This window comes from Lathamus discolor, chromosome 3 (genome assembly GCF_037157495.1).
Source record: "Lathamus discolor isolate bLatDis1 chromosome 3, bLatDis1.hap1, whole genome shotgun sequence".
Taxonomy (NCBI): Eukaryota; Metazoa; Chordata; class Aves; order Psittaciformes; family Psittacidae; genus Lathamus; species Lathamus discolor.
Genome location: NC_088886.1, coordinates 89,033,144 through 89,060,625, shown reverse-complemented (window position 1 = coordinate 89,060,625; position 27,482 = coordinate 89,033,144). Strand labels below are relative to the sequence as shown.

The 27,482-nt window shown below is 37.0% G+C and overlaps 1 protein-coding gene across 1 annotated transcript in view; it reads left to right on the top strand.

The window, feature by feature from the left end:
- The window catches only part of MYO3B (myosin IIIB), a 195,543-nt gene that overhangs the window by 13,249 nt on the left and 154,812 nt on the right, over positions 1-27,482 (top strand). Inside the window, exons 2-7 of the mRNA XM_065670620.1 lie at positions 5,221-5,404; positions 6,909-7,043; positions 10,365-10,469; positions 10,732-10,831; positions 14,344-14,420; positions 26,102-26,247. Coding sequence (XP_065526692.1) covers positions 5,221-5,404; positions 6,909-7,043; positions 10,365-10,469; positions 10,732-10,831; positions 14,344-14,420; positions 26,102-26,247 — 747 coding nt within the window. The remainder of the gene's footprint in view (positions 1-5,220; positions 5,405-6,908; positions 7,044-10,364; positions 10,470-10,731; positions 10,832-14,343; positions 14,421-26,101; positions 26,248-27,482) is intronic.

The following is a 27,482-nucleotide window of genomic DNA, read 5'->3' as shown; positions in this document are numbered from 1 at the left end:
AGTAAAAAGTTTAAAAAGTTTAAATTTGAGTGCATGGAAAGGCAATTCCTCTTCATCTCCATTTTGAACACCTACAAGGTCAGTTTCATGCTTTGTATATTCAGCACAGACTTGACTGTGAGCTGAATTTAGTTAGGAGTGTTTTCAGGGATCTACCTTTCATCTATAAATAATAGCAGTTCTATTCCTGATTGTCCTGTTTTTCCTTTATGTTGGCCTAGTGAAACAATGTGATCAGTTGAAGTATGGTTCTTCTTGTTTGTAGATTCTATAGCATCAATAACAGCTTTTGAACATACTTTTATCCTTCTCCTTCATCTCCTTCTATCACTGACCTTTATCCTGGGAAGAACTATGCACATCACATTCTGCAGTCTCTCTTTCTGAGACCAGCTGAGAACAGTTATAGGATGGTGTGTTGATGGATTCTTTTGTATGCTGCATTTCAGGATATTGACATCCCCTTTGTTTTAATCTAGCCAGTGAGAAACAGCAGGAGGAGAATAGTAGAGGAAGCTGTTCTGACCATTGATTTTCTTGTGCCTTTTGGTGGTCCATTAATTCCTCCAGCAATTGGTTTTTAGGTAGCTGTCTGGGTGTGACCATTACTACCCAACAGAATAGGGGCTGTTGTGGCTGGTAAAGCCATAGCTGATAATGTCATCTTTCCTTTCCAAATTGTTCTTAGTAAGCAATACTGAGCTTACTAATATAGTGAAATTCCTTCATTTTGATTATGACATTCTTATTATTCTACAGTATGTGTAGATGCCGGAAGAGTATAAGCCAGCTGTTCCACAAGGGGGACTAGGGCTTTGACAAATACAACATTGTAAAAATCAGCCCTGTGCATGAATTGCTCATATGGACATAGTATGGTAAATTTTGTTTCACTAGTATTGACTGGTATTGCTATTATGTCCAAACCCAGCTATATTAGAATTCAAAACTGTTTAGTACTGTATACCAGTTAGACTCTTAGAAAGCACCAGACTGCCAGGCTGGAGTGAGGCTCTTACTAATTTCAAAACCTCTACGAATGTCCCTTTTTACTGTAAACTAGAAAAGGGTGTGTGCTGGAAGGCAACAGGCAAATCGTTGTCTAGAAGTTGAATAAGGCAGTACTTTCTGCAAATAGATCAATAATTTTAAAGCTATTTCTGGCACTTCCTTTGTTGTTTTTTTTTTTTTTTGCTTATGAGTCCTTTTTGTTCCTCTAATTTCTGAGAAAGATAGCTGTGATAATAAATGTGTAAGAAATAGTTGCTGATTTTATTCCTGAAGTAGTTACATCAGGAAAAAATCTGCATGTAGTTACTCTTTATACGGTTTGTGTTTTTTGTTTTGTTTTCACAACATAGGTTGTGAACATGGGAACGTGGAAGTTCACAGTAGAACCTTTAGGACACCACATAATTTTCCAGATAGCTGTTTTTAGGCTGTTTAGAGCCAGGGAATACAACTGGAAAGCTGTGGTTCACAGAGAGTAAAACAATTCATGCACTGTACATAACCCCTATTTATTTTAGGTTACCTTTTATATCAAACAATACATGTAGTGTGTCTTAGGGCTACTGTAAAGGGGTGATAATATGCAATCATTGATTTAAATGTTGATCTTACAGAGGAATATTTTCTTTAAATGTCGATAAATGTTATTTGCACACTTGCCTGCCTGCCATTAGTCTGTCATGCCTGGTCTGACATAATTCATTCTGGCTGTTAAATGTTTTCAAAATAGAAAAATCCAGGTGTAACAAAGAAACCCATGAAATTTACTGTATTAATGGAGAATATCTTTTCATGGTTAAATGAAAGAAAGCCTGTCAGTGGCTGAAGCCTGTTATTTTTTTTGTCTTATGCTATTTCTTGCTTTTGTTGGTCAACTTTTACAAGATTTATTTTAAGTTAGTATATTATCTGTGCTTAAAAAAAAAAAAACAACAAAAAAAAACAAACCACCAAACCCCCCCCAAATGATACTTTCCTCTGTTTCAGCCTGAGATCAGCTTGACTGGACTAGAAGACTCCATCAAGTTGTCCTTACTTTTGCTTTGCAGTCTGTCTCTTCCCAAGTATGCAAAACGGGGTTTGGTGGAGTGCCATTGCTATGGGCTTGCCGATAGCATGTAGTCATTCTTCAAGCAGTATGTGTGTGCAGTCCCAAATAGCTGTGTGTAAGATGTTCTCCATCCAGTGGAGTTAATTGGGAAGTGTAATTTTTCAGCATCTGGTGTGGGCTATTTTGCTTGCCTGCGTGGAACAGACTTAATCACTGAGAAGTTCTCTCCAGCTGGTGTCAGAAATCATGAAATACTTGCAATCTGTAGGTCTTTAATAGATTGAGGCTCCCTCTGGGGAGGACCTTGCTAAGTTTTTCACAGCTAGAAGCCACTCTGCACATCATTTCAAAGCCCAGAGAAGGGTGAGGCCTGATATGGGGGAGTGAAAGGAGAAATTTCTTTTTGAAGGAATTTTAGCTTCAGTTATTTTAGTGTTAAGTTCTGAATATGGGGTTGTAAAAGTGGTTGTGTTTGTATTTAACTTTTCTCTGTAGAGAAAAAAAGTTAATACAAGGACATTTTATCTTCTGAAGCTTAGCAAATCAGGAAATAGAAAAAGCAAAGCACAAATTCACTTTACAACTTCAGCTTTTCCCTTTATTTTTTACGTTTTGTGTTAAAAAAAAAATCCAGATTTTACAATATTGAAGATAATGGCAGATATGGTTCTTTTCCCTTTTTTTTTTACTGTGAAGCATTCCCATGTATTATAGGAATGTTATAAAGGTTACAATGTGTGCAATGGGACTTTCACTGATGGCAGATGTAGAACCTCATTTAGGCATGTATTACTTCAGTTCAAGAAGAGGGTGGCTTAGTTCAAGCAGAAGAGGTTTATGATAGTATTTGTCAAGTGTAATGCTGTAAATTCTATGTCACAATGCATAGAAGTGCTCACTCACGAAATTTTTCTTCAGTCCTCCACCCGGACTCTAGTTGTAACAATTTTGAATTAGATCTTATTTTGTCAACATTGTCTTCTGGTATAAAGAAATGTTAAATGTATTTTGAAAATTTGGCGATACCATTTTAAGGGTTACTTACTACTTAGAACTAAAGCTGACAATGAGACTAGATTGCTTTGTTTTAAGGAAAAAGATATTTATCCACAACAGCTGCTTGGAGGGAGGCAGCATAATAAATATTACATCAGCACAAAGAGTGCCATGCATCATTTTCTGGACAATCTGTGTGATAGGGTGGTTGGTATAGTGACAGTGAAATAAGTATCAGTTTGGGGTTGGTTTTTTTTTCTTTTTTTTTTTTTTTTTGTAAGGTTTCATCAGAGCTCTTTGCAGTCTTTTATGTGTTTCTTTGCACATGCGCTTCTGTAGCATTTCTCCTAAAGCATTAAAACACATCATGTTCAATATGTTAGGAGGTTTTTTTAACCTTAGATGCAACTGTTCCGGTTTATGTTTGTATTCATCACCACTCCCCATCCTGCAAGTAAACATTGCTCTTAATGCTGGCTTATCAGGAGCTACATGTGGCTGTTGTCTTCAGTGCATGTAGTACAGTCTGTTCACTGATTTCAGAGAAGTCTTTCAGCTGACCTGCTTCGCTGTTGAGGTGCTAACTATATGTGTTCAGAATACTGTTTGTTATTTGTGGTATGCTGTAATGCTGTAATGGGTAGAATAGTAGTGAGAAACTCTCCTTGGAACTTACATTATTGACCCACAACAGATAAATGACAATGGAACTGCTGGAACAAGTCCAGAGGAGGGCCACGAGAATGATCAGGGGACTGGAGCACCTCCGTATGAAGACAGGCTGAGGAAGTTGGGGCTGTTCAGCCTGGAGAAGAGAAGGCTGCGTGGAGACCTTATAGCAGCCTTCCAGTACCTGAAGGGGGTCTATAGGGATGCTAGGGAGGGACTCTTCGTCAGGGACCATAGTGACAGGACAAGAGGTAATGGGTTAAAACATAAACAGGGCAAGTTTAGATTGGATATAAGGAGGAAATTCTTTCCCGTTAGGGTGGCGAGGCGCTGGAATTGGTTGCCCAGGGAGGTTGTGAATGCTCCATCCCTGGCAGTGTTCAAGGCCAGGTTGGATGAAGCCTTGTGTGGGATCATTTAGTGTGAGGTGTCCCTGCCTATGGCAGGGGGGTTGGAACTAGATGATCTTGAGGTTCTTTCCAACCCTAACTGTTCTATGATTCTATGACTTGAGATTTTTGGGGGTTTTTTTCAGTCTTCCATTCTTTTGCTTTCTTTGCTGTGTCCTTCTTTTCTTTTGGTCAAAAGACCAAAACAGTTTGATTTGGTACAAACTTTAGTTCAAATATGTTTTTAACAAGGAGGAAAAATAGGTTTTTTCTCTAAATGTGCTTGCTATCATTTAAAAAAAGATTATACTACTTCTAACCTGACTTTGGTAACAGCCATGTTTGGTGCCTGCTATATGGTAAATTACCTTAACATATGTAAACTTTTTGTTTTAGAGGAATGAAAAACTTTCTCCTGGAAAGGAACAAAGCATGCTAATGAGTTTATGCACATTCTTCTGTCTGAATATTGCTATACAGACCTTCACTGCATCTGAATTTGCACACAGGTTGTTTTCTTCTCTACCATGAACAAAAACCACAAATTATCTCTTTAATTAGATTGAAGAGCTGCTGCTTGATTGCTTATGAATTTATCAGTTTCTCTGGCCAGACTCACATTTCTTTCTGACTGTATTTCTCATGCCAGATAGTGGCCACTGATGCTGGAAATGGTGAAGAAGTAAATCAAACAGCATGTTTTAAAAATTATTTTAAGCAGGTTTGCAGATAATCAGCCATGCTTACAAAGAAATGGCTCAAACCTTAAAATTTAGAAATTCAAGTGTATGTTTAAGGTGCTAGTCGATCTATCTCAAAAAATCAAGAGCTTTTGCATTCAGCAGTGGTATCGTCTTGAATTGCATTTGTCAAGACCCCTTTCTTATTTTTCTCCCTTGGTTTGTTTGTCGGTGTGGGTATTGTGAGTTGTCTTTCTGTTCCTTCATTTAGTGATAATATCTTTCTGTCTGGCTTTCATTTGTGATTCCATCTGTATTTCTTCTCAAATTAAGACAATATTTGATTTCTTTATCATAAGATGCTTTCTTTAGTACAGAGTTACATAGGGCTTCCCACTGTATGTGTGTCTACTATGTTTTCCAGGAAGCCATTGTATGGATTGTTTCAATATAATTCCAATATGATTGGATTAGAATCATTAGCCGATCCCTCAGATACCTGGGAAATTATAGAGACTATTGGAAAAGGCACTTATGGTAAAGTCTATAAGGTTGCCAATAAGAAAGATGGGAGTCTGGCAGCAGTAAAGATTCTGGATCCTATCAGTGTAAGTAAAAATTATGAAATTGTAACTTCATTGTTAATGTGAAAGAATTCTTAAACACAGTTGAAATATAAATCAAATGTATAAGATACTGAAAGCATCCTGAAGGGAAAAAAATGCAGAATTCATTGACAGAAGTAGTTTGGGACCAGCACCTGAAAGCTGGAACTTACAATTTCACTGTCTTGTTATGTTATTTAAGACAGCATTTTCCTGGTTTCTTTTTGAGGTTTATGTGATTCTTCTGGTGCAAATTTAGGTATCTGTGCTTGGAGCATGCAAGTGATAAGGCACAGAGGCATTGCACTTAGGGGTCTGCTATAGCATGGAAAATACAAGATGCTTTGAATCTTAATGTTTTAATTTTGTTCTGTGTACTCCCCAAAAGAATTACTTTTGCCATCACAGAAGTGCTGTGAACTTCAGGATGTTTTATAGTTATCTTTTATAAGCTGATAATACTGTGAGGCCATAGTTAAGATAAAACCAGAAGAGCACAGCCCAAATTCTCAGAGGTAGTTCTGTGCCAGCTCCAGTTTTAGCGGGCATTAAATGCCTAGCTTCCCTTGAGAACCAAGGCCCTAATTTTCAGTGGAAGCTCTAATTGGCAGTTGCTCAGGTTGGATTGAGCTAGAGTTTGATCATGACAGCTGGGCCAAAGTATTTACTAAAAAGCTACATTTCTGACATCTACTATTACTGAAATTCATCTTAGTTTTCTTTGGTGTAAATCCAAAGAAGGTAGTAAATAAGATGATACCCTTTTTAGCAAAATGCAAAAAAAGGAAAATGCATGCGAGAGCTTAAGTGTTTCTAATAGTCACAGTTAATGCAGAAACAAAAGTTTCAGTGCTTAAGGACTGTTCTGAGTTGTGGCCTGTGTGCTGATATTAATATTTTGTAATTATCACAGAATTCTTTCATTAACAAATATTTAGTAACATTTGCTTATTTCATGGTTTTTTTTTTTTTTGTCTCTTTAATTGTTTCTGGTGTGTTTCTTTTCCTCATAAGAATGTTTTTACTGATGTCCCCTTTGAGGTTTTGTGAAATTGTTCTCTGTATGGTCCCATCTGATGACCATAAAAAAAAGGATGAATCAAAGACTCCTGTATTTATATATAGCTTACATATAAAAAATATGCATGTTTAAAAACAGGTTAAAAATACTACATGTGTAAATTTCTTATTTAGACAACTGAGCATAGTTAAGTATAATTTTTACTTCTCTGTCTGAGTATATTATGCACTGAAAGAATCCTTGAAGAACACTACTTGCTTTACACAGACATCATGTTTCTGTATATAAAAACAAAGGCAAAAGTGGCATAATTTGATGTGGGTTAAATTTATAGTATTGTGTGAAAAATTTCAGCTGTGTGAAAGAAAACCTGTTTAAAACTACAAACTAATTAAAAAATGGTTCTTTTTCTCCATGAGAATTTGCACTTGCTTTGTATGGACTTACTGTGTTCTTACGTTCTGTATGTTTGTGTTTTTTATTTAGGATGTAGATGAAGAAATAGAAGCAGAATATAATATTTTACAGTTTCTTCCGAATCATCCTAATGTTGTTAGATTTTATGGGATGTTTTACAAAGCTGATCATTATGTGGGAGGACAGCTCTGGCTAGTACTTGAGGTAAAAGCATTTTGATAACGTTACATCTTAACTAGCAAATGTTTGGTTTCTGTTTGTGACTGCTAGAAGAGCCACAGCCTTTCACGATTCTTTGATTGGGGCCGTTAATCAAAGGACTGGTGAAAAATGATGTGTGGTAGCCTACTGTTGAAAATCACATCCAAACTTAAAGTTTGTTCAACAGGGAATGTCCTTGCGTTTTATTTCTGTTCAAGGTGCTACATTCTGCCTCCAAAACACACAAATCCTTTGGATATGAGTGATTGCCTAGAACCAGCTTGATTTTTTCTTGGTTGAGGAAACATTAGACAAGACATTTCTCTAAACTTTTATAGAGCTCAAGCACTTAAGGGAAATGCAAAAGATCATGTAGTACTAACATGGCATACAGTTAACAAATATGCTGTCTAGTGCAAAAGCAAACAGCGAAAATGTAATGGGAAAGTCTGTTTTATGGTAACTTCAAACTTGAGGCTGGTGGTTGTTGAAAATCTAGCAATAGAAATGCCTCCTATTAACTCTTCATATTGAGTAGCCATCAAAATGTATTTTGGCAATGAAAAATGAGTTTTGGTTGTATTGTTGCCGGTTAAGCGAGTGCCAAAGTTTGTTGCAAGTTGGGGATTTCTTCTAGATTTTTTCCTAGACTAATCGAAACAGAGCTTTGCACAGACTAATGAGCAATACCAGACCATTTAAACATTTCTCTCTCCTCTCTGTTCTCAAGTGGTGGCTGGAATCAGAATAGGGAATCTTTATTTCCACTTTAGGGTGTGGAATCCCAACAATACATCTGACTTCTACGTGGTACAGAATTACATAGCTTGAATTAAAACTGTTGGATATGTTTCATCTTAAATTTCAGTAACTATTAAAAAAAGGAGCTTTGGTATTTTTCATTTGGTGGGTTTTTACTGTATGCCTGCTGGCTTTGCGTTGAGTTTGGGCTTGGTTTCCCATGTGTTTTCTGTTTTAATTCAAGTGCAGTGTATTCAACAGAGGCATCACATGTGGGATCCCTTACAACAAAATTTTGTAAAGCGAAATCATGTCATATTCTGTGTAGCAAAGTCAAATGTAGAATTTGAGAGACTTAGCTGTTTGTACAGACCTTATCAATTAAGTATGTTCGTTCAAGTGGGTTTTGGTGCACATTATCCAAAGTTTTAAAGAAATCTGGCATTAAAAAAAAGTGTTTTCCTTAAACAGATAAATTTACCAGGCAAGTCACACTATTTCTTGCCTTGGAATTTATATGCAAATTTATGTATGCACAGAAGTCACTTTTTATATTATAAATTAATGACCCTTTTTCAGTAAAAGGGAATACTCAAGGTACTTGGACTTTGTTCCCCGAGTCTTTGATAAAATATATTCATTAGATGTGTGTTCCAAAATTTGTAATAGAAAGGTGTTCTTTTCTTCAGGCACAGTTTTGCTATGTTTACTCACTACTAGTAGGACCTTGCTTTGGTAAATGCCTGGGATGATGAAGGGTAAAAAAGGTGGTCACCTCAAATGGTTTTATGATGATGCAGTTCTTGGATAGGTGAAGCACATGACAACTGTAAAGTGTGTTTCCCTACTTTTCAATCTAAACATGCGTCATTTCACTTTTTAAAGTATTGCCATTAGGTATGAAGTGGTAATAAAGTTTAGAAGTTCATTTCAACCCAGATCTTTGCTGACTGTCAAGAACAGTGTCACTGACAGCTGCAGTAGTTTCTGTGGGGTTTTTCATAGTCAGTCATTCATTTGACATAAACTACCAAGCAGCTGTCAGTCTGTATCATTTTACAGGTTAGGGATTTTTTTTAAGTGAGGGCATGCTTTTCTGTATTCTATTTTCAGGCTAAAGATAAGTTTAGTACAGTCTGTCTCAATAGAACATTTAGTGCAATGAAAACAAGAAGCAAAGATCTTTGACTTACAGTGGCTTGTCAGGACATGGTTAAGCATAGAAAGGAAAACATGAACTTTCTATCATGAGATGAAGTTCTCCTGTAAATATGTTTGAGGATTGTTATTGAGCTGAACTTTCCCACCTAATTTATAAAAAAGAGGTAAATAAATCTCTACAAATGAATTAAAAAGTCAAATTCCTGCAGAACTCATCAGTGTTTTCAAGTAATGAATCTTTGCTTCAGGAACTTGTTTACGTAGAAGATACCTTGTTTATTGTGTGGTCTGGGCCTTCCAATGGGCTAAAACTTTTAGTCTAGTGAAACCTTTTCATGCAAGGGGAAGTTACTAATAAATGAAGGAAAATACTGACATATCACAGAAATTAATGATTGAACTGAAACACAGTTCATAAAAACTATTTGAGGGATGCAAAACTTGAACTTCTGGTTTCATACTATTATCTGGATTTACACTGTAGTATTTTAAACTTGATGCTGGTAAGGTGAAATGCACTTCTCTTGAAGTGCATCTGATCTCTGTATGGCAGAAATGTTGGTAAGGGTGCTAGCTACAGAAACACGTCTAGAGGAGTAAAATAAATGTAGGAATGTCAGTCCATTCTCCAGTTTTGGGATTTTTTTTTTTTCATCAAATAATTATGAATATTAAAGTAAGGAAAGGAAAGAGAAAGGGGAGGGCAAACAGCTGCTTAGAAGGGCATGGACTAATGATATAAGTGAAAAGGTATTTACAGAGATTCTAATTTTACTTTTTCTCTTCTTTTGATGTATGGCAGCCTGTTAGTGGGAAATGCTTGCAAGAAGCTGCTTTTTTGGATCAGAATGTTTCATCTCAGCTGTTGACAGCACATGGCATCAAATCTGAGTATAGAGATATGGCTTCTGTCTACTTTATATTGCCTGCCAGCGGGAACATTGATGGAGTGAAAGTTTAAAATGACTGTAATTTGTTGCCTCCCAGTTATCAAGAGCATCAGTCTTTTTTGTCTGGCCTTCCCTTGGCACAAGAACAGTTTTTCAAAAAGACGATGCACGTATCATTGTGAAAATACTCAAGTAATGTAAATTGGACTTACAAATCCTTTTAAAAAACAAAATACAGTCCTGTTTTTAATATTTTGATTTTTAGTTACATTTTATAAATTACATTTCCTAATCTTCATTTTTCACTTCCCTCCCCCCACCCAGGCTGCTGTGATTGATTATTAACACTGCTAATAAAACACATTCTGAGGGGGGGTGGCAACATAAATAACTGGAAGGTAAAAATCTAGTTGTTCCCAGACCTGTGTTGTAAGGCAGTTTTGCACGGTAGGTGTTCACAGTCTAAACAAGTAAACTGAATAACTGCCGACTTGTCTTGTTTTTTCCCCTCTCACAACCGCCCCCTTCACAGCTGTGCAATGGAGGTTCTGTCACAGAGCTTGTCAAAGGCTTGCTGAAGTGTGGCCAGCAGTTGGATGAAGCCATAATCTCATACATCTTATATGGTGCTCTCTTGGTAAGGATGTTCATTGGGCTTGTAATGACAGCAGAGGGTGCAATTTACTCATCTCATACATACATTTTCCACTTATAAAGTATGGTAATGTTGACAATATTATGTGGGCTGTTATAGCAGCAGGAGTTGTATGAAGCATGTAATCCAGTGGACAGATGTTTCTATAGAGTATGTGCAGATTTTCTTCATTACATTCCCTAATAGTGGGGTAATTGTTTTTAAATAAGGGAGTAAACTTATTTTTGTTACTGCTGGTATATAGGGCCTTCAGCATTTACACAATAACCGGATCATTCATCGTGATGTGAAAGGGAACAACATTCTGCTGACAACAGAAGGTGGAGTCAAGCTCGTTGACTTTGGTAATGACCACTTCCCATTTGTTTTCCTGATACATGCAGTTTAGCCAGAGGCATCTGTTTTACTTTCCCCTGGGAAGGCAGAATGCCAAAGTGAGAGATTTTTTCAGGAGGATGCTTGAAATTTTTTAAGAAGGAAAAATGGAGAAAAAACCTGATACTGCAAGAATAAAAACTCTAACCTAAAATCAGTAATAGACTTTTAACTTAAAAGCTTAATCATAATAATTTAATAATTAAAAATAGTTCTGAAGGTACCATTTTATTTACAAAGCTCTTTTGAATTTCACAAGGAATGTCATTTCCAGGGTAGTTGTCCTACTAATTTAAATTTAGATATCCTATCTTTTGCATATGAAAAGGAAACATTCTTCTGTCTGAAATGGCTTTTGCTAGCCTTAAGCATGTTTTTTCCCTCTGAGCAGAAGGTAAAATGGTCCCTTGGGTCCAAAACCCAACATCCATTTAATTTGTGATAACTGCTGCTAGACTTGAGAATTGCCAGAAACAGGAAGCAGGGTAGAAAGGGACTTGTCAATAGAATTTGTTCACCAGTTTTGTTTCCCTTTAAAGATACACTTGTAAAAATAAGACAGCTCAGATACATATGCAACAGAATGGCCAATTCTATTAAATGTAACAGAAACCAATTATTAGTACTATGATTTATTGATGAAATCATATAATACATAAGGTAATCATCATTAAGAATGGCAGTATGTGAATACCATGTTTGTTTAGCAGTGCATGAAGGTAATGAAAAATGTTCACAAAATGAGAGTAGTGTAAAATGGTGTGCCAAAATATCTGCAAATAATATCATTTTTCAGAAAATAATTTAAAAAATGTATGCAGTGGAAAGAAAATTTAATACTGATGTTTTCATGGTATTATAAATATAACATAAAACGCTATTGAAGATGATAAAGTAATTTGGGAAATGGGAGGCTTTTTAGTATCTTCTAAGGACAGAAATTCATTATGTTGAATAGTAAAGGCAACAATTAAAATAGTGCTGCGAGAAACATATGACCTGAAGCAAAACTTGGAGTGAGTCCCTGACCTAGTATAAGGGAGGAAGATCCCTTTGCATTTGGGGAAATTCTGGCAGTATGATCTTTGTTTGTAACTAATCTATTCTGGGAAAAGCTGGCTTTTCTCCCCAAAACAAAATGTTTTTATCAGATCTACTAAATGGCTTGGCTGCTGTGGAAGCTCAGTTTGGAGCTCTGGCTTTCAAAGGCAGATGAGTGTGCTACAGCTCCAAGTGGCACATTCAAGGAAAATGAGAATCCCAAACTTTCTGGTGACCCATGGGTTTTTCTGATTCCATATTTTAGGGTTTTTTCCCTACTGTTAAAGTTACAACAGTAACACTAGAAAATTACAACAAATATGACTACCTTGGAAAGAGATACAAGTTGAATCTTGAGTGTTTCCTATCACTTAATGGTTAGGAAATGCCAAGAAATGCCCATATATCTGTGGGCTTCCTGACTAAAGAAGCAACCAGCACCCAGCTTTCATTAAGTTGCTATTTTTCTCCTGTTGCCCACTGCCATAGTCATAGAAGGCACTCTGGGAATGGATTAGGACTGAGTCATGGGTGATGTTGAACTGTTTGTCACATTTGTTGCAGAAAGTGGAAAATCTATAGTGAAAAATGCAAGGAACTCAGAAAGAAAAGGGACTCGTGGGTTCAGATGGTTGAATGGCATCAAATTGGAGACTGTTCTTGCTTCTGCGAAAGTTTCTTTGTGATTTTGGCAGGTCACCTGCATCAAACTTTGTAGAAGTGGCCACTCTGCTCCTCAGTTTACCAACAGCCAGTTTGAAACATCTTGTTCTCCTTTAGAGAAGATCTAAGTGTTCAGGTCTATTACAGCTCTACCTGAGGCATGTGGAGTGCCTGAAAACTGAAAGATCTCAAATTAAGTACCTCAAAACAGTGGATGCTTTGGATATTTTTAGGTTAATCTCTGGAACTAATAATCCTCTCCCAGTCTGCCGGAATATTAAGGAGATTTATTCTTTGATGAGGAGGGAAGGAAATACCTCAAAAAGAAAACAAAATAATAAATTTAATGTAGGATTGGATGGACTAAATAAGTATAATAACAACTCAAATCAATGGGGATAAAAAAATTAAATTACTATCTATTCAGTGAATGCTATCCATTCTGTCCACAAAATGAGACAGAATCTTGAATTAAAAGAAGTTAATTCATATTCAGGGCTGTACATATGGATAGTGTGTCAAAGAGAGGATTATACAGATACACTTAATTGAGGCTTTTTTTTCCCCTTTATTGCATGATTTTACAGCTTGCTTTTTCAATGTAACAGACGTTTCTACCCTCAACTGCTCTCAACAGTATGATATATTTCAATAAGCATTGGTCACAGTGTAAATCGACCCAAAATGTCTGCAAATTATCATTCATTTATCCTCATGCTTGCTCACACTTTCCCACCATCTCCCTCTCTCAGCTCTTTGGTATTCTGCACTGTTCTGCAGTGTCTGTAGATAGCAGCTACAAATTAAGCCAGCTGAAGAGAGATCGGAGTTAAATGCTTGCTGTAGGTCCTAGCCATTAACTGTTTCACAGCGGTACTCATGAAGTCGCTGAAGTCTTGCAGTCAGTCGCACTGAAAAATGACAAATAAATACAGATCTGAATGTCGGAGCCAGCAATCGGATTATTTAACTTACTAATTATGAGTCCCGATTTCTTATTTATTGGCATCAGGCAATGTGTACTATATGTGTTTCTACTAATTTTTGTCACTGTGTAATTCCGTAGGAGCAGACCACTGTGTTTTTTGTTTTTAAACAATGATAAGGTGAAATAAGTTTTTAAGTCGATGCTGGTTTTGTGTCAACTTATTGGAAGGCTCCTGAACTCTACACTTATATGTTGACCAGAACATGGAAGATTTGCTTTTTTTCAGCTGTGTTTCAGTAGTCCAGCCCCAGTCAGCAAAGCCCTGAATCACAGCCTTTGTTTTAAGAATATGCTTAACTCCCTAAGTAAGAGCTGCAGCCTGAGCTTGAGTTTGCAGGGAAGGATTTAAGCAAGTGCTTAAATGTTTTGTTGAACAGGAGCCTCTGCAAATACTCTAGTGAACACGCTGGCTGCCAGCAGTGTTCAGGGACTAAGTTTCTGAAATGGAAGTTTTAAAGTTAAGTTGTAATTTGAATATTCTTGTTTATACTCATGGAATCATCAAAATGAGGTCTGTGATATTTAGGTGCCAATTGAATTTGCAAGTTTGAATGAAAGTGCTTCGAACTGAGAATCATTCACAAAAAAATCTTTCAGCAATTCTGAATGAAACCAGCAAGCTGAAATTAATCAAACAAGTAATTCAGTACAAACGCTTCACCTACTTTCACCAGGCACTTTGCAGCTGTGCTCCCAGGTTTGGGGTTTGTTTTCCAGATACTTGAAATAAACTAACTGAAACGACAGAATAAATTTGAGGCCAAGTTTTTTGGATCTCTTTTATTGCAGGTGTTTCAGCCCAGCTCACCAGCACACGGCTGCGTAGAAACACCTCAGTGGGAACACCCTTTTGGATGGCACCTGAGGTAGGCAAACTTTCCTGTCTGGGTTGTCTCCATCTATTGCAATGCACACCTCGTCACCACTGCCACATAGTAAGAGGAAGAAGTATCTTGTCTTTCCTTCCCTCTGTCCCTACTTTACTCTAGGCCCCTATTCACTGAAGTGTATGTACCATTAGAATATACAAAATGGATTTCTAGTAATTTAATTATTCTATTCTCTGTAATGTTTCCATAACAGTACTGACAACAGGCAAATAACTGAGGGTCTTCTTGAAAATGTTATGACTTGCCAATCAAATATTGTATGTCTTGGTGTGCTTGTCTGCCTCTGAGTATACTGGAGTGAGGAAAAGGAGGAATTCCTACATTCCTGATTTGTTATATGACTCTGCAAAACCCTGACTCAGCTATGTGGTTTTTAACCTTAATCACTGAGTAGGGACCTACACACTTAGACACATGGAGCAGCATAGCTTAACAATGGAGAAACTAGACAACTATCTTTAGACCATATTTTTACGTACTACTCCCCAGACATAACCCTTCTATGATTCTATGATTTTTCCTTCTATTTAATGAAGCTCTAGGAAGTTTAAACACACTGCTGAGCAAAGTCTCTTCTGTACTTTCCCTGAATTTGGGATGAAAGGTGTTAATCTTTGCCCTTGCCATTTCAAAAAACCAAAAATACTTTTGTAAGGTATGGATTGTGTGGTTAAAAAATGTGGGATGAAAAGGGAGTGATCCGTGTATTTGTAAGCTGTTAAACCTTCATAACGGTAGTAGCTTGATTTCTGTTGAAGGCCATTAGACTTCTTCGAATTTTGTGAAGTGTTGATGGGATTTGTATCTGTTACAAATACACATAGGTCTATTTCTATATGGCAGACAGTTAAAAGTATTGTGCAAACATTTGTTTTAGAACATTTTATAGTTTTTATACATCTGTTTCTGTTGCTAAGGAAGGCTGATTATAGCTGAGTAGAGAAAAGAAGCTGCTGTAATGGATCCAAAATTGATCTTGCACACTCTCACAAAGAACGGTTGATATTTTACCGTCTCCATAACAACCAGTTTACGTCACAAAGGAGACACAAGATACCTTAGAAGCCACTGTGCAAACATTATTTATGGAATCACCTTGGTTGGAGACATTCTGAAACCTTCATAAAATACTCCTCTAGACAATAATTGATGTATTGTGAAGTATTTTATTAAACTGGGATTATTAGATGTTATTTTTACAGTACTGTTTTGCTTGAATAATTACCATTAAAAGCAGCAATCATGCTGAATTCATTTTCCCATCCTGCTTGAAAATATTTATTCTTGAGTTAAAAAGAAATAAGCAGAGATTTTGATGTGAAAATTTTTTACCTGAAAATACCACAAATGTATAAGCAAGGTGGGTTATGGGCCTAGCACATTGAAACAGGAAGAGAAGCAGCTTTGAATGCTTCCTGTTTTGATTTTGAAGATTTCTCAAAATAACCAGTACCATAAGCATAGTAACTCATCTCACATTTGCATGCCTGCGTGAGCCAGGATGATGAGGCTTCATAGAGATACAGTCTGCAAAACAGCTGTAAGATGCTCAGATATCTGTTACGCTGTTGTCAAAATGGCTTTTAAATGACAAGTTGCATAACACTCATGCTAAAGTCAGTATGGTTGCTTTCTTTCTGTTTATACGAACGACATATTTCAGCTGGCGTGTGAGGTGCAATTTGCCTTACTTCTGGGGAGATCTTTCTGGAAGTTTTCAAATGTGCATCCAAATTTTTATGTGAAAGGTGAAAGATGAGGACTGCAATAAGCTGAAAAACTCTGCTTGGGTAACAGCTTATTAGGAACAGTGGTTTTTAGATGGAATTGTGGTGAGAACAGTAAAACCTAGAAAAGTACTTAACATCTGCAAATATTTGTCTGTTTTGACATAGGATAGAATCTATGTCAAGCCCCAAAATACCCTAAAATAACTGGACAGGAAGAAAATATTACTAATAAAAAATAGAAAACATGATGAGTAGGATTTATTTATTTATTTATTTATTTATTTTTAATTGTACTTCTATTATCTATGTGTGAAACATAGGAGCCTCAGTCAATGCATAAAGCAATCATGGGATCTCATCTAACGATGAGAAAGATGGATTTATTCTGAAGGGTGAGTGGAGAGGGGACATGAAAAAGCTTGCCTTGGAGGAAGAGACTACAGGAGTGTTTCAGAGAAATGAACCTTGTGAAATGAAGCTGACAGGGAATGTTTTCCAGGGTAAACCCCAGGAAAATACAACTTGGAAAGAATTGTGCAAGATTATTCAAGCTGGCAGATATGAATAACTGGATATAAGCAAGAGACAAATATGCTGAAAACCAGAATGCTTAGGATCAGGAACAGTCTGCATAATGAGGAAAAGCATTGTATTTTAAGATTAATTTTGTAAAATGTATCAAAGGGATTATATGGCATGGTGCTTGCAATAGAAAAAGTTCATAGGAAAATAGGGTGAGGGTGATGTAAGGTGTTCTTTTCAGCTCAGTGTTCTTACTGGCAGTATGAAAAGCAGCAGCTTATAACCATTTTGACTGACTCAAACATCTTTGAGCTGTTTTTTTATGATGACTGTGAGGCTTGTTTAGCAGCAACATGACAAATCAAAAAGATCTATTCTTGAGCATTTGTTCTGAGCAGAGTGTGTGATTAACAAAAATTTTGCTGAAAACTGAATATAGAGGGAATAACTAGCCTGTGTTGGAAGCAACAGAGGAACTTGAAAAGGATACGTCAGTTTGAGAGCAGCTTTGAAGTAGACTCACTGAAAATCAATCATTGCTGTTTAACCTAGTCAGTATTGTCTCACACTTGACGAACATAGACATGCGGAAACTGGAACACTGAATATAGGCATGCCAAAAAAAAATAAGGTAACATAGTTTAAATATGGTGAATGCTTAAACCTATCTCTTGCCGAACACTTAAGGTACTGAAAGTCTGCTTCTTGTATGCTGAAATAAATTGTGTTGAATGCTAGCAGGAGGAATCAGTTTTGAAACTTTTGAACTAAACCACCTATGCATCTCTATTCTAAGGCTTAACATGTTTTGTCTTCAACTTCTAGTGCAGAGCTGAATAAAATCTAGTTCAAATAGAATTGCAGTTTTCCTTTTTTCTAAATGTATCATGATCTGGCTGGTAATTTGACTCTTGAATCCAGCTCAGTTAGAATCTGTACATGTTTTCTTTGGCCAAAATCTACTTTTCAGAACAGAAAGAGAAAGATACTTGAGGTCAGAAAGAACTAGAGAGATGCTGAAAGTAATTTAAAACCATTGGGAGTATGCTTACATATTTTACGGATAACTGCTAAAAATGACAATGATGTGTGAATACTTAGGTTTTAAAAGGAACGTTAGTAAAACATAGTTGATCCTTTGAAGAATTATGTGTTGAAATATGACAGTGACAGTAGGAAAGGTTGGGACATTGATAAAGTTAAGAGTTCTGTAACAATGAGTTAACCAGTGGTAAAATCTTGGCTTTGTTTTGCTATTAATTACAGGGGGATTTCAGATGTAATATTATTATTTAAAGCTGTGTTAGCTCTGTATTTTGGATGTTTGTTAACCATCCTGCCAAGGTGAAATAGTGATCAGTAAGACCACTCCAGATTGTTTTCTTTCCACCTGCTGAATCAAGGCGTTCTCCTTGAGGTAAAATTCAATATGTCTGAGCACAAGAATAAATTTCTGAATTGTTAGGACAGTAAGTGACTAGTTTAAATTGTTTTCCGTTTTTTTTTAGTACTCCTGTGTGGTTTTTTAAACTTTAAGCCTGATTATAAGTGTGTGCCTAATCCTGAAACAATGAGTAATATTTGTGTTGTTTCAGTATAAAGCTGTGTTTCTGCATAATCTAAAGAAAAATCAATGAAACTGGTAAAAAAAGCACCCCAACAAGTAATTAAATGTAGCTAATGTAGTTGAAAAATATATGAAGGGAAAAACCTAATTTTGCAAAGACTCGCAGCAGCTTTTCCACTGAGGCCAGTATTCATTACAGTAAGGGCTGTATTCAGACCTAGAATTCTGTCAAAAAAATAAAAAAAAATCCTCATTTTGGTAAACTAGGGCTGATTTCTCGTATTTACCTCTCTCAGAGGAGACATCAACAAATTACAAAAAAAGCCCATTTACCAGTAAATACGTTTCATGTGTAGTTAAATACTGAGTTGGAAAAACAGCATAGAAAAGACAACTCCATCACTAACCTGGGCTTATGTTTTTAATTTACTTTAAACAAGTACAGTGATATATTCCTTTGAAACTACTGAATATATTCTCATTTTGTCATACTTCAACCTAGCTTATTTTCCAGCCCTTTCTAACTCTTTCCAGCCCATCATGGGACTCAAGCCAGCAGCCTGTTAACAGCTTTAGGTCTCTTCACTTTGATTCCTTATTAGCTAACATTAGCTCTTCCGGTATGCACATTTTCACTACGTTTTTAAATGCCAAATAAGCATGGAATTTTGTAAATGCCAATTTAGAATGAACTGTAGGAATCCACTGCTTAATATAAATAGGATATAGATTTCAAGAACATATATATATACTTATTTTTCAGCCTGAAAGGCATTTAAAAACAGTTGTACAGTGAAGCAGTATGCATATTTTGTGACATGGAAACTTAAGGGATTATGTACCTTCCAAAAAAAGAAAAATATTTCCTTATAAGATCTTCCATGAAGGTGTAATAACTATTCTCTTACAGGTAATGATTAGATAGATTACTGAATTAGCTCTTCTTTTTTTTAACCTTGTGAATTACAGTAAGTGAGGTAAGATTGAAAACATAATTTACAAAAATAACTGAATGTTATTTGGAAGAAACTTCACAGAGAGGAATGGAAAAAACTTCTGCTGCTTTTACAGAATTTGTGTTTATCTGCCATGATTATTAATAGCAAAGTGATTGAAAATCCCACGCATTTAGTGGGTAGAAATAATAAATGCAGTAAGTAAATGGTAAAAGTAAAGAATGGTGGCATTAAAACATTCACAACATAGCTTTTTGTTGAAGTGTGATTTGAATAATTGCTTGTTGTTTAGCATTACTTATAATAGTATGTGTTAGGCCTAGGGTGAAAGAGAATAGTCTTGTCGTGGTTTAAGCCCAGCCAGTTACTCAGAACCACATAGCCACTCGCTGACTCCCCCCCTTTCCTCCCCGCTGCTCGTGGAGATGGGGAGGGGAATTGAAAGAATGCAACTCCCCCGGGTTGAGATAAGAACAGTCCAGTAACTAAGGTATAACACAAATCACTGCTGCTACCACCAATGATAATAATGGTAAGGGAGATAACAAGGGAAGAGAATACAACTGTTCACCACCCGCTGACCAATACCCAGCCTGACCTGAGCAGTGATCTAGCCCTTCCGAGTAACTGCCCTCAGTTTATATAGTGGGCATGACGTGCTGTGGTATGGAATACCCCTTTGGGTAGTTTGGGTCAGGTGTCTTGTCTCTGCTTCCTCCTGGCTTCGCCTCCTCCCTGGCAGAGCATGAGACTCAGAAAGTCCTTGGTCAGAGTAAACATTACTGAGCAGCAACTAAAAACATCGGTGTTATCAGTGCTGTTCCCAGGCTGAAAGCCAAAACCACAGCACTGCACCAGCTACTAAGAAGGAGAAAAATGACTGCTACTGCTGAACCCAGGACAAGCCTACTTGGCAAAGACTCGGAAATTACATCCCTACTTTCAGAAGTCAGAGTAAGTGGGACACCACTACTTTAAAAAGTGTGTTAAAAATTATTTTTAGGGAATACTAGCTGCCTTCTTGAAATGCAGAACTGAGTTTGAGCATGTCCTGTGGTACATGTGTTGAATAGGTATGGGCATGCTGGAGAGGAACTACTACAGCGTCCATGTGGGAAGGCAGAGTGGGAAGAGTGGGAACCATTGATCTAAACAGATAGGGCAAGATGGCATGGAAGAACTGAGGGACATAGAAATGGAATGGTTTGCTTAGGGACTTACAGCAGGTCAGTGGCAGAATGTGGGATAAAATTAGGCCTCTAAGTGACCACATGAGGCTGAATTTTGATACAGAGGTTTCTTTAAAGGGGATGGCACACAAGAAAGGCAGACTGTGCAGCAGGACAGCATCAGCAAACTCTCCCTGCAGAGCAAGGTCCAGCAGAATGCATCACCTTCTCCTTTGCCTCCAGGACAGCTGACCTCATGGGCTAGCATGGTAGGAGGGGGTTGAAAAGGATGTGGCAGCTGGAGGGAACCTTGCCAGTAACCTTGATAACATGATAATCTTGTGAAGGGATGTGGAGAGGTTGCAGATGCTTCTGTTTTGTTCTAACCTGAACAGCAGCTATGGAAGGGTTGTGAAACTTCCATGTAAGGTGATTAAAAAAGAAAACCTAACCAAAAACCCCAAACCAGTAGAGAAAATAATTTCACTACCACACTGCCTCTGAGTTTTCAGTTTCTTTGTGAATCACCATTTAAAAATCTGTGCGAGGTGTGTAGTATATAATTCTTACAACTTAGAGGTAAATCTGTGAGTCAGATATAAAATGTATCAATGCTACTAGCATTAGTAGCATTGAAGCCTTGATGATCTCATGGTATAAAGCAAAATAGATTTGTGTGCTTGAAAGCTTATCTGTTTTTCCCCACTGTATCGTTTGGTCTAATAAAAGGTATTGTGCTTCTCTATAGATGCAGCTTGCTGGCAGACAGTCTAATGGTCTCAAGAATATTTCACTTGGGTGAATTAAAAGCAAAAATAAAAATTTATTACTTGCAGATATTAAAACACAATTGACTTCTTGACATTTAATAAATTTTCAATGAATCAACATTAATTGTGGTAATTACCTTGAAGAATTATTTAAAATGTTCATTACTTTCTATTTTGGGAACTTTTATAACAATATAATTATTATCTGATACCCCATGGAAAAATTTGTATGATGATAAATAAGAAACTGAAATCTAAATAATAAAATGGGGGAATATGGAACCAATTTCAATCAGAAATTTGCTCTTTTTTGATTATATGAATGTGCTTGAGGGGACAGAGAGAGGGACAGAGGGAAAGAGGAAATGAGGAACGGATAGAGATAGATAGGTATTGCTTTGGCCTGGATAATTCAGTATCCCCAGTGCTGCTAAATGCTATCATGAAAGATAGCTTCCTCCCCCCCATGCATAGTAATTAAAAGAATATTTGCTATTCTATTTCCTATGTGTATAAATTAAGTTGGGTTGCATAGTGTCATGTGGAGCACAGAAGTTCACTTGGTTTATTCCATTTGACTTGCATAGCTAGCAGTTTTGTTCTCCTTGCAGCAAGGGTAACAATTTTGTGCCACCTTCATTTTACATACGCAGTGCTTTTCAGCATCGTGCTCACACACTTCATAAGCTGCTTAGTTAGCCACGTCAGCTAAGTACAGCACCGCCCTAGTTCAGGAGCTTCAACATTTTTAACTCCAGACTTCTTTCTGCGGGTGGGTCACGAGCACTAATTGTGTAGCAGTCGTCTCCAGGTAGCACATCTGTATTGCTGTTAACGGTATTGTGTATGCTTGCAGCTATACTTTGTACGTGCACTGTATATACTGAGGCAAAATGAAAGTAAGTTCACTTCTAATAATTCTAGGTAAACTTAAGAGGGTTTTATGTATTTTGCTTCAGCTAAACGTATGTATAGCTTCCTCTCTGTGAACAAGTTAGTGTGACACTGTCCAAATAACAGTTAGTTCTCTGTTTTACCTGTTTTCCTTCTTTGAAATACACCTGTGATCAACTTATGGGCTTGCTGAAGTCAAAGAAATCTTTGCATTGATTTCAGAACAAGTGGAATTATATCTTTGAATATGAGGTCTTCTAGTCAGGGTTAGAATGATATGTACCTCTCTGAAGTTTTGTGTTTTCTGTAGAAGTGGTAAATCACACAGAGTGCTTAATCACTGGCTTCTCTAAATACCCTCCAGTTACTGTGACTGATTTGTTTATGTGCCATCTTTGCCAGACCAGTGAATTCCCCTCACTTCACCCTGTCCTAGTATGACCCTCAGCACAATTAGTGTTGACAGCTACCATCATGTTGTCTCTTTCTGTGTGGTGTTTAGGTGCTTTCCATCCTACTGCAGTATGGCTGGGCATGAAATCATGTTGAAATTACAACTAATACAAGAAGTGACAGCCTGTCTCCTTAGCAACCTGGGCCACTGTGTGCATGTAACCAGCCCATGCCAAAGGGAAAGACTTGGTGCTTATTCCTTTAGTGTTTACTGGTGAATCTCAAGATTAACTACATCCTCCCCCAAAGCTTGGGCGTGATGAGTACAGTGTTTGCAACAATGCAAACTGCCTTCTTTTTTGCTTGTACAAGGGCAGGGGAGGATTTGCTGGATATGAAATAGGTACAGATGTGATGATGTCTTTGCAAAAGGTAGAGAAAGGAAGTAGCATTTTCTTTCAGTTCATTTCTTCTGGGCTCCCTATCTTCATGCCCCAGTGGGCAGAGCAGGCATCAACATTGCTGAGAGGCAGTCTCAGCTCCAGAACCTTGACCAAAAAGGACAGATGATTCCAAAAAGATAAGCATCTCTGAATTCCCAATAGAGAGTGGAACATAATAAAAGATAAACAAGTTGCATTTTTCCTTTTTTATTTGGATTTTAGAGACATTTGCTCTGCAGACAGTTGCAGTAGTTTCCAAGGCAAAACAGGACTGGGACATTCCCAAGGACTTAGCTTGTAAACTGTGACTGAGAGAACTCCTTCAGATTTCAAGGCAGTGTTGTCTGCTAGCCAGCATATAAAGCAAACTGCTGATGTGCGCTTCCCCTTCGTTAACGAAAAAGCTGTGAATTTGACTCTTGCATTTAAAATTAGTGGCATTTGTGTGTTTTTAAGTGGTGCATAACTTGGTAGGATTCTAATAAATCCCACAGAAATTGAAAACTTGTTTCAAACTAAAGTGATCAGTAAATTGATAGCTATGCTGCATACTCGGTATCAAAAGAGCAGTTAATTTTGTATGTTTTCTGTGGTGCTTATCACACTATAGTCAAGCTACTGTGTGAAACATACTGGATTGAACAGTCCACTGGCCGAATTTTTATAAACAAAAAAGAATGCAGATTAATGGAAATATTTTTTCTAAAAGGATCGCTGCAGTCTCTGATATTGGAGTGGAGGAGAATCTGATAGTGTTTAATTCCCCTTGATCAGAGTGCAAGTATTTTGGCATAGTGTTACATTACTGACATGTACCATATTTACTGGAGGTGCAGCTTTTAGCTTGGAGCAGAAGACATACAAAGATACATTATTTTCTCTTTGGTAGCTGATACATTGCGAAGTTAGTCATATATGGACAAGCTACTTACAGCTTCTAAGTCATGGTCTGGAAGTTGATTTACTGCCTTGCCCTTTCCCTCCCCTCCCCTCCCTTGCCCTTTCCTTCCTTCCCTTTCTTTCCTTTCTTCTTCTCCTTGAATATACAGATAGTTTGGGGAACTGTATAAAGAAACAAAAATAATAAAGTAATACAAGCTTTCCTTTCAATCTCTGAGCAAAACTGCAATGTAGGAAACTCCAACCAACACCAGTATGGCTTCCTTATAATACATTATTTGATGTCTCTGATGGATCTTCGTATTGACTTTCTTCCAAGTTTTTGCATCAAATTTTATTTCTTTCCTTCTCTTTAAGGCATGATACAAGGAAATTAAACTATCATATAGGCCTCTGAAATAAGGGTGGTGTTGCACTCTGAAATAAGCCTGAGTTGCACAGAAGCTATCTACTGCACAGTAAGATTCATCTTTTTCAAGAGATGATAGGGGGATCTCTGGGATAAGATCAAGGCTATAATGAACTCTTTGAAGCACAAAGAAATATTTCAGAGCTTTCACTTCCGCTGAAGACAAGGGAGATGGGGAAATGATCTTTGCATGACAACTCTGAAAATCACCACATTAGTTAACAAAAGTCTGCCTCTTCGAGCTAAACAAACAAAAAAATAAATCTCTGGACCACCCTTTGCAGTGCTCATTTTCATTTTCCCCATTCTGATTATCTGATAGTTGATGTACAGGGGAATGTGTATGTATGTTTTTCTCAGATGGCTTGCAGACATTCTGGCGACCACTTTATCAGTTGTCTTACAGATCACCAGTGTTCTTCAGACAGTAGTTGAGAAACGCTGGTTTAATACTTTATCGGAAGATTCTTTGGTATTACAGCAATAAAGGGGAAATACCAATGTCAATAGTGTATGGAACAAAATTTCTTTGGCATACTAACCTGGAAAAATGAGGAGGAAGAGAGAGTTCTCAACACTTGACAAAGCATTGGTAGAAAATTCAGGAAAGGTCTTAATTTTTCTGGACTGATTTCCTCTAGGAAAAGAACTGAACTATTAGTATATGGCAAAGGAATTAATTAATATCCAAGTTTACTGCGAAAAAACTCTCCCCAAACTACAACACCCCCTCTCTCCATTTTGATATCAATTTAACTACTATGTTCAACACCCCTGGCTTCTGATGAAAGAAATGATGAGTCCTTGACTAAGAGGTAGACAGGCCATTGGAGCTTGTTGGATAGAATCTCAACCAAAGGCAGGAACACCTCTGATAGGTACAGCTTATACAGAAAGTAACCAAGAGGTCAAGCTGGAATCAGCAGCTTCTCCAGGAAGGGTTTTCTTCCACAGCAGGCAGTGAGTGGTCCTTTGCCAGCATTTATGTGGGGTGCTGGCTTGCATATTGGCACCTTTGCAAAACATTGTCCCAGATTGGAATCATGGAAACTGATAATAGCAATATATGGGGATCTGACATATTTTCAAAGCAATTGGTCAATTGATGAGATTTGGGAAGAAAATCTTGAGACAGATCTCTAATCATGGTAGAGTAAAATCTGGTGAAGCTGTGTTTTTTGTCTCATCCCTTGCAAAGATAAGGGCTAAAGTTTGAATCTTATGTTTAGATGCAGAATTGTTTCCAGTTTGTATGAATTGTTAGCTTATGATTAGGATGCAAACTGTGGGTTAGCTGGAAGTGTGCATCATGTTTGTAATGTTAGATGGTTCTGATGTCCAAGGAAAGATTCCTGTTAACATCAGTTTTTCTTAGACTAACTGCATGGTATGTTAATTAATTTTTTTTAAACTACTCAAATTTAGTAGAGACAAACTAATAATAAAAAAGAAAATAAATTGGCAGAAATGACTGATAAAATATTCTTATCTAAAACCAGCTGTGCAAATCAGTCTAGCCTCATGAATAGTCATAGAAGTTAATAAGAACAACATCAATAGGGTTCTCTGCTATTGTAATAGGGCTTCTGTTAGAAGTGCTTTAAAAAAACAGAATTTAGTAGAGTGATGTTCTTTGCATAGATATTTAAAGCATCCCGTGGAGCTTCATGTAGTTAAAAAAACATAGGGAGAGTGTTGTTTTGTTTTTTAAAAGAAACCGCAGATAAGTTCTAATTTACGGTTTTGTAGGGGTTTTCCTAACTGGGATATACAGTCAAACGTATGTATTTGTAAGCTACATAGGATTTTAGACACGAATCAAAACTGACATTCAGTGTCACACTAGGATGATGTGACTAGTACATTAGGTTAAAGCGTTGTTTTCTCTGCTTTTTTTCTGACAGGTCATTGCTTGTGAACAACAGTATGACTACTCATATGATGCTCGATGTGACGTATGGTCCTTGGGAATAACAGCTATTGAACTGGGGGATGGAGACCCTCCCTTATTTGGCATGCACCCGGTGAAAACCCTTTTTAAAATTCCAAGGTATGGCACTAGATGGCTCTCTTCACTCACTAGTTTGTTCGAAGACAGTCTAGTCAAAGGAGAAATACTTGGTAAACGGTTGTGCTTCAAATACTAAGAATATTTAATTGGAAAAGATTAAAAAGCTGTAACGTTAAAGACTTTTTTTTTCAGTCTGAAATCTACAATAATTTACACTGAGAACACCTTGAAATGATAAAGACTTACATATTTATTTTATTCTTAGAATGTAAGTCATAAAGTATCAGAGTATCTCCCTTCAGAAGTACTTTTCTTAGCTACTGTCAATGAAAACATTTGTTTCAAAAAGGAAGAAGCCAACATCTGTAACTGCTGAATAACATTTTAAAATATTATTTCCCTATAGTCTTAGGCTTGTTTTACTGTGGAAGAAAATCACACAATTTTTGACAATGCTGTGAAGCAGACTGGCAGTTCCAGCAAACTGTAGTCATAATTTATTTTTTAATTTACACAAGGATGTTAAAATGGGAAGATTTCAATTGTCATACATGGACATGAAAAAAAACCCAGAAATTCCCCCTGTGTATAGTCAAGTGAATTAGCCATATTATTTCATGCTATTTTTGTTTTCATTTTGTTTTCATAGAATCACAAAATAGTTTGGGTGGGAAGGGACCTTAAAGCTCATCTAGTTCCAACCCCCTGCCACGGGCAGGGACACCTTCCACTAGACTATGTTGCTCAAAGCCCCATTCAGCGTGGCCTTGAACACTGCAGGAATGGGGCAGCCACACTTTCATTTTGTTTAGTCTTCCTAAATAAGTTGAGATTGACAGTGTAAAATAGAGTTTAACAGCAGAACAGTTGTAATAATAGAACAAGTATAGAAAGAATTTGTCCATTATTGATTAGACTGGCATATACTTGACTTTTCCACATTTTGCTCATGAAGAAAGAATCGCCAGTAACTGATAACGCTTTTAAACCTTCAGCAATACAAGTTGTTTGACCTTTTGTTATCTGCACAGTTATCATAGGCTTTCAAAATTTCTTCTGATTGCAATTTGCATTTCTGATTAAGTCTATTTATATGCAGGTGCAGTTGTGCTGTGTTCTGCGTCATATAGTTATCTCTTTCTACCCAGCTCAGACATGAACTGCCCCCACTCTTTCCAGAATTATTCATATTGAAGCAGTGGTTCATCTTGTTGCCTTTGCACAAGTGTAAAACAGGTCCTGGCAGTTAAGGCAGCAAGGGAGGCTTCAGATTA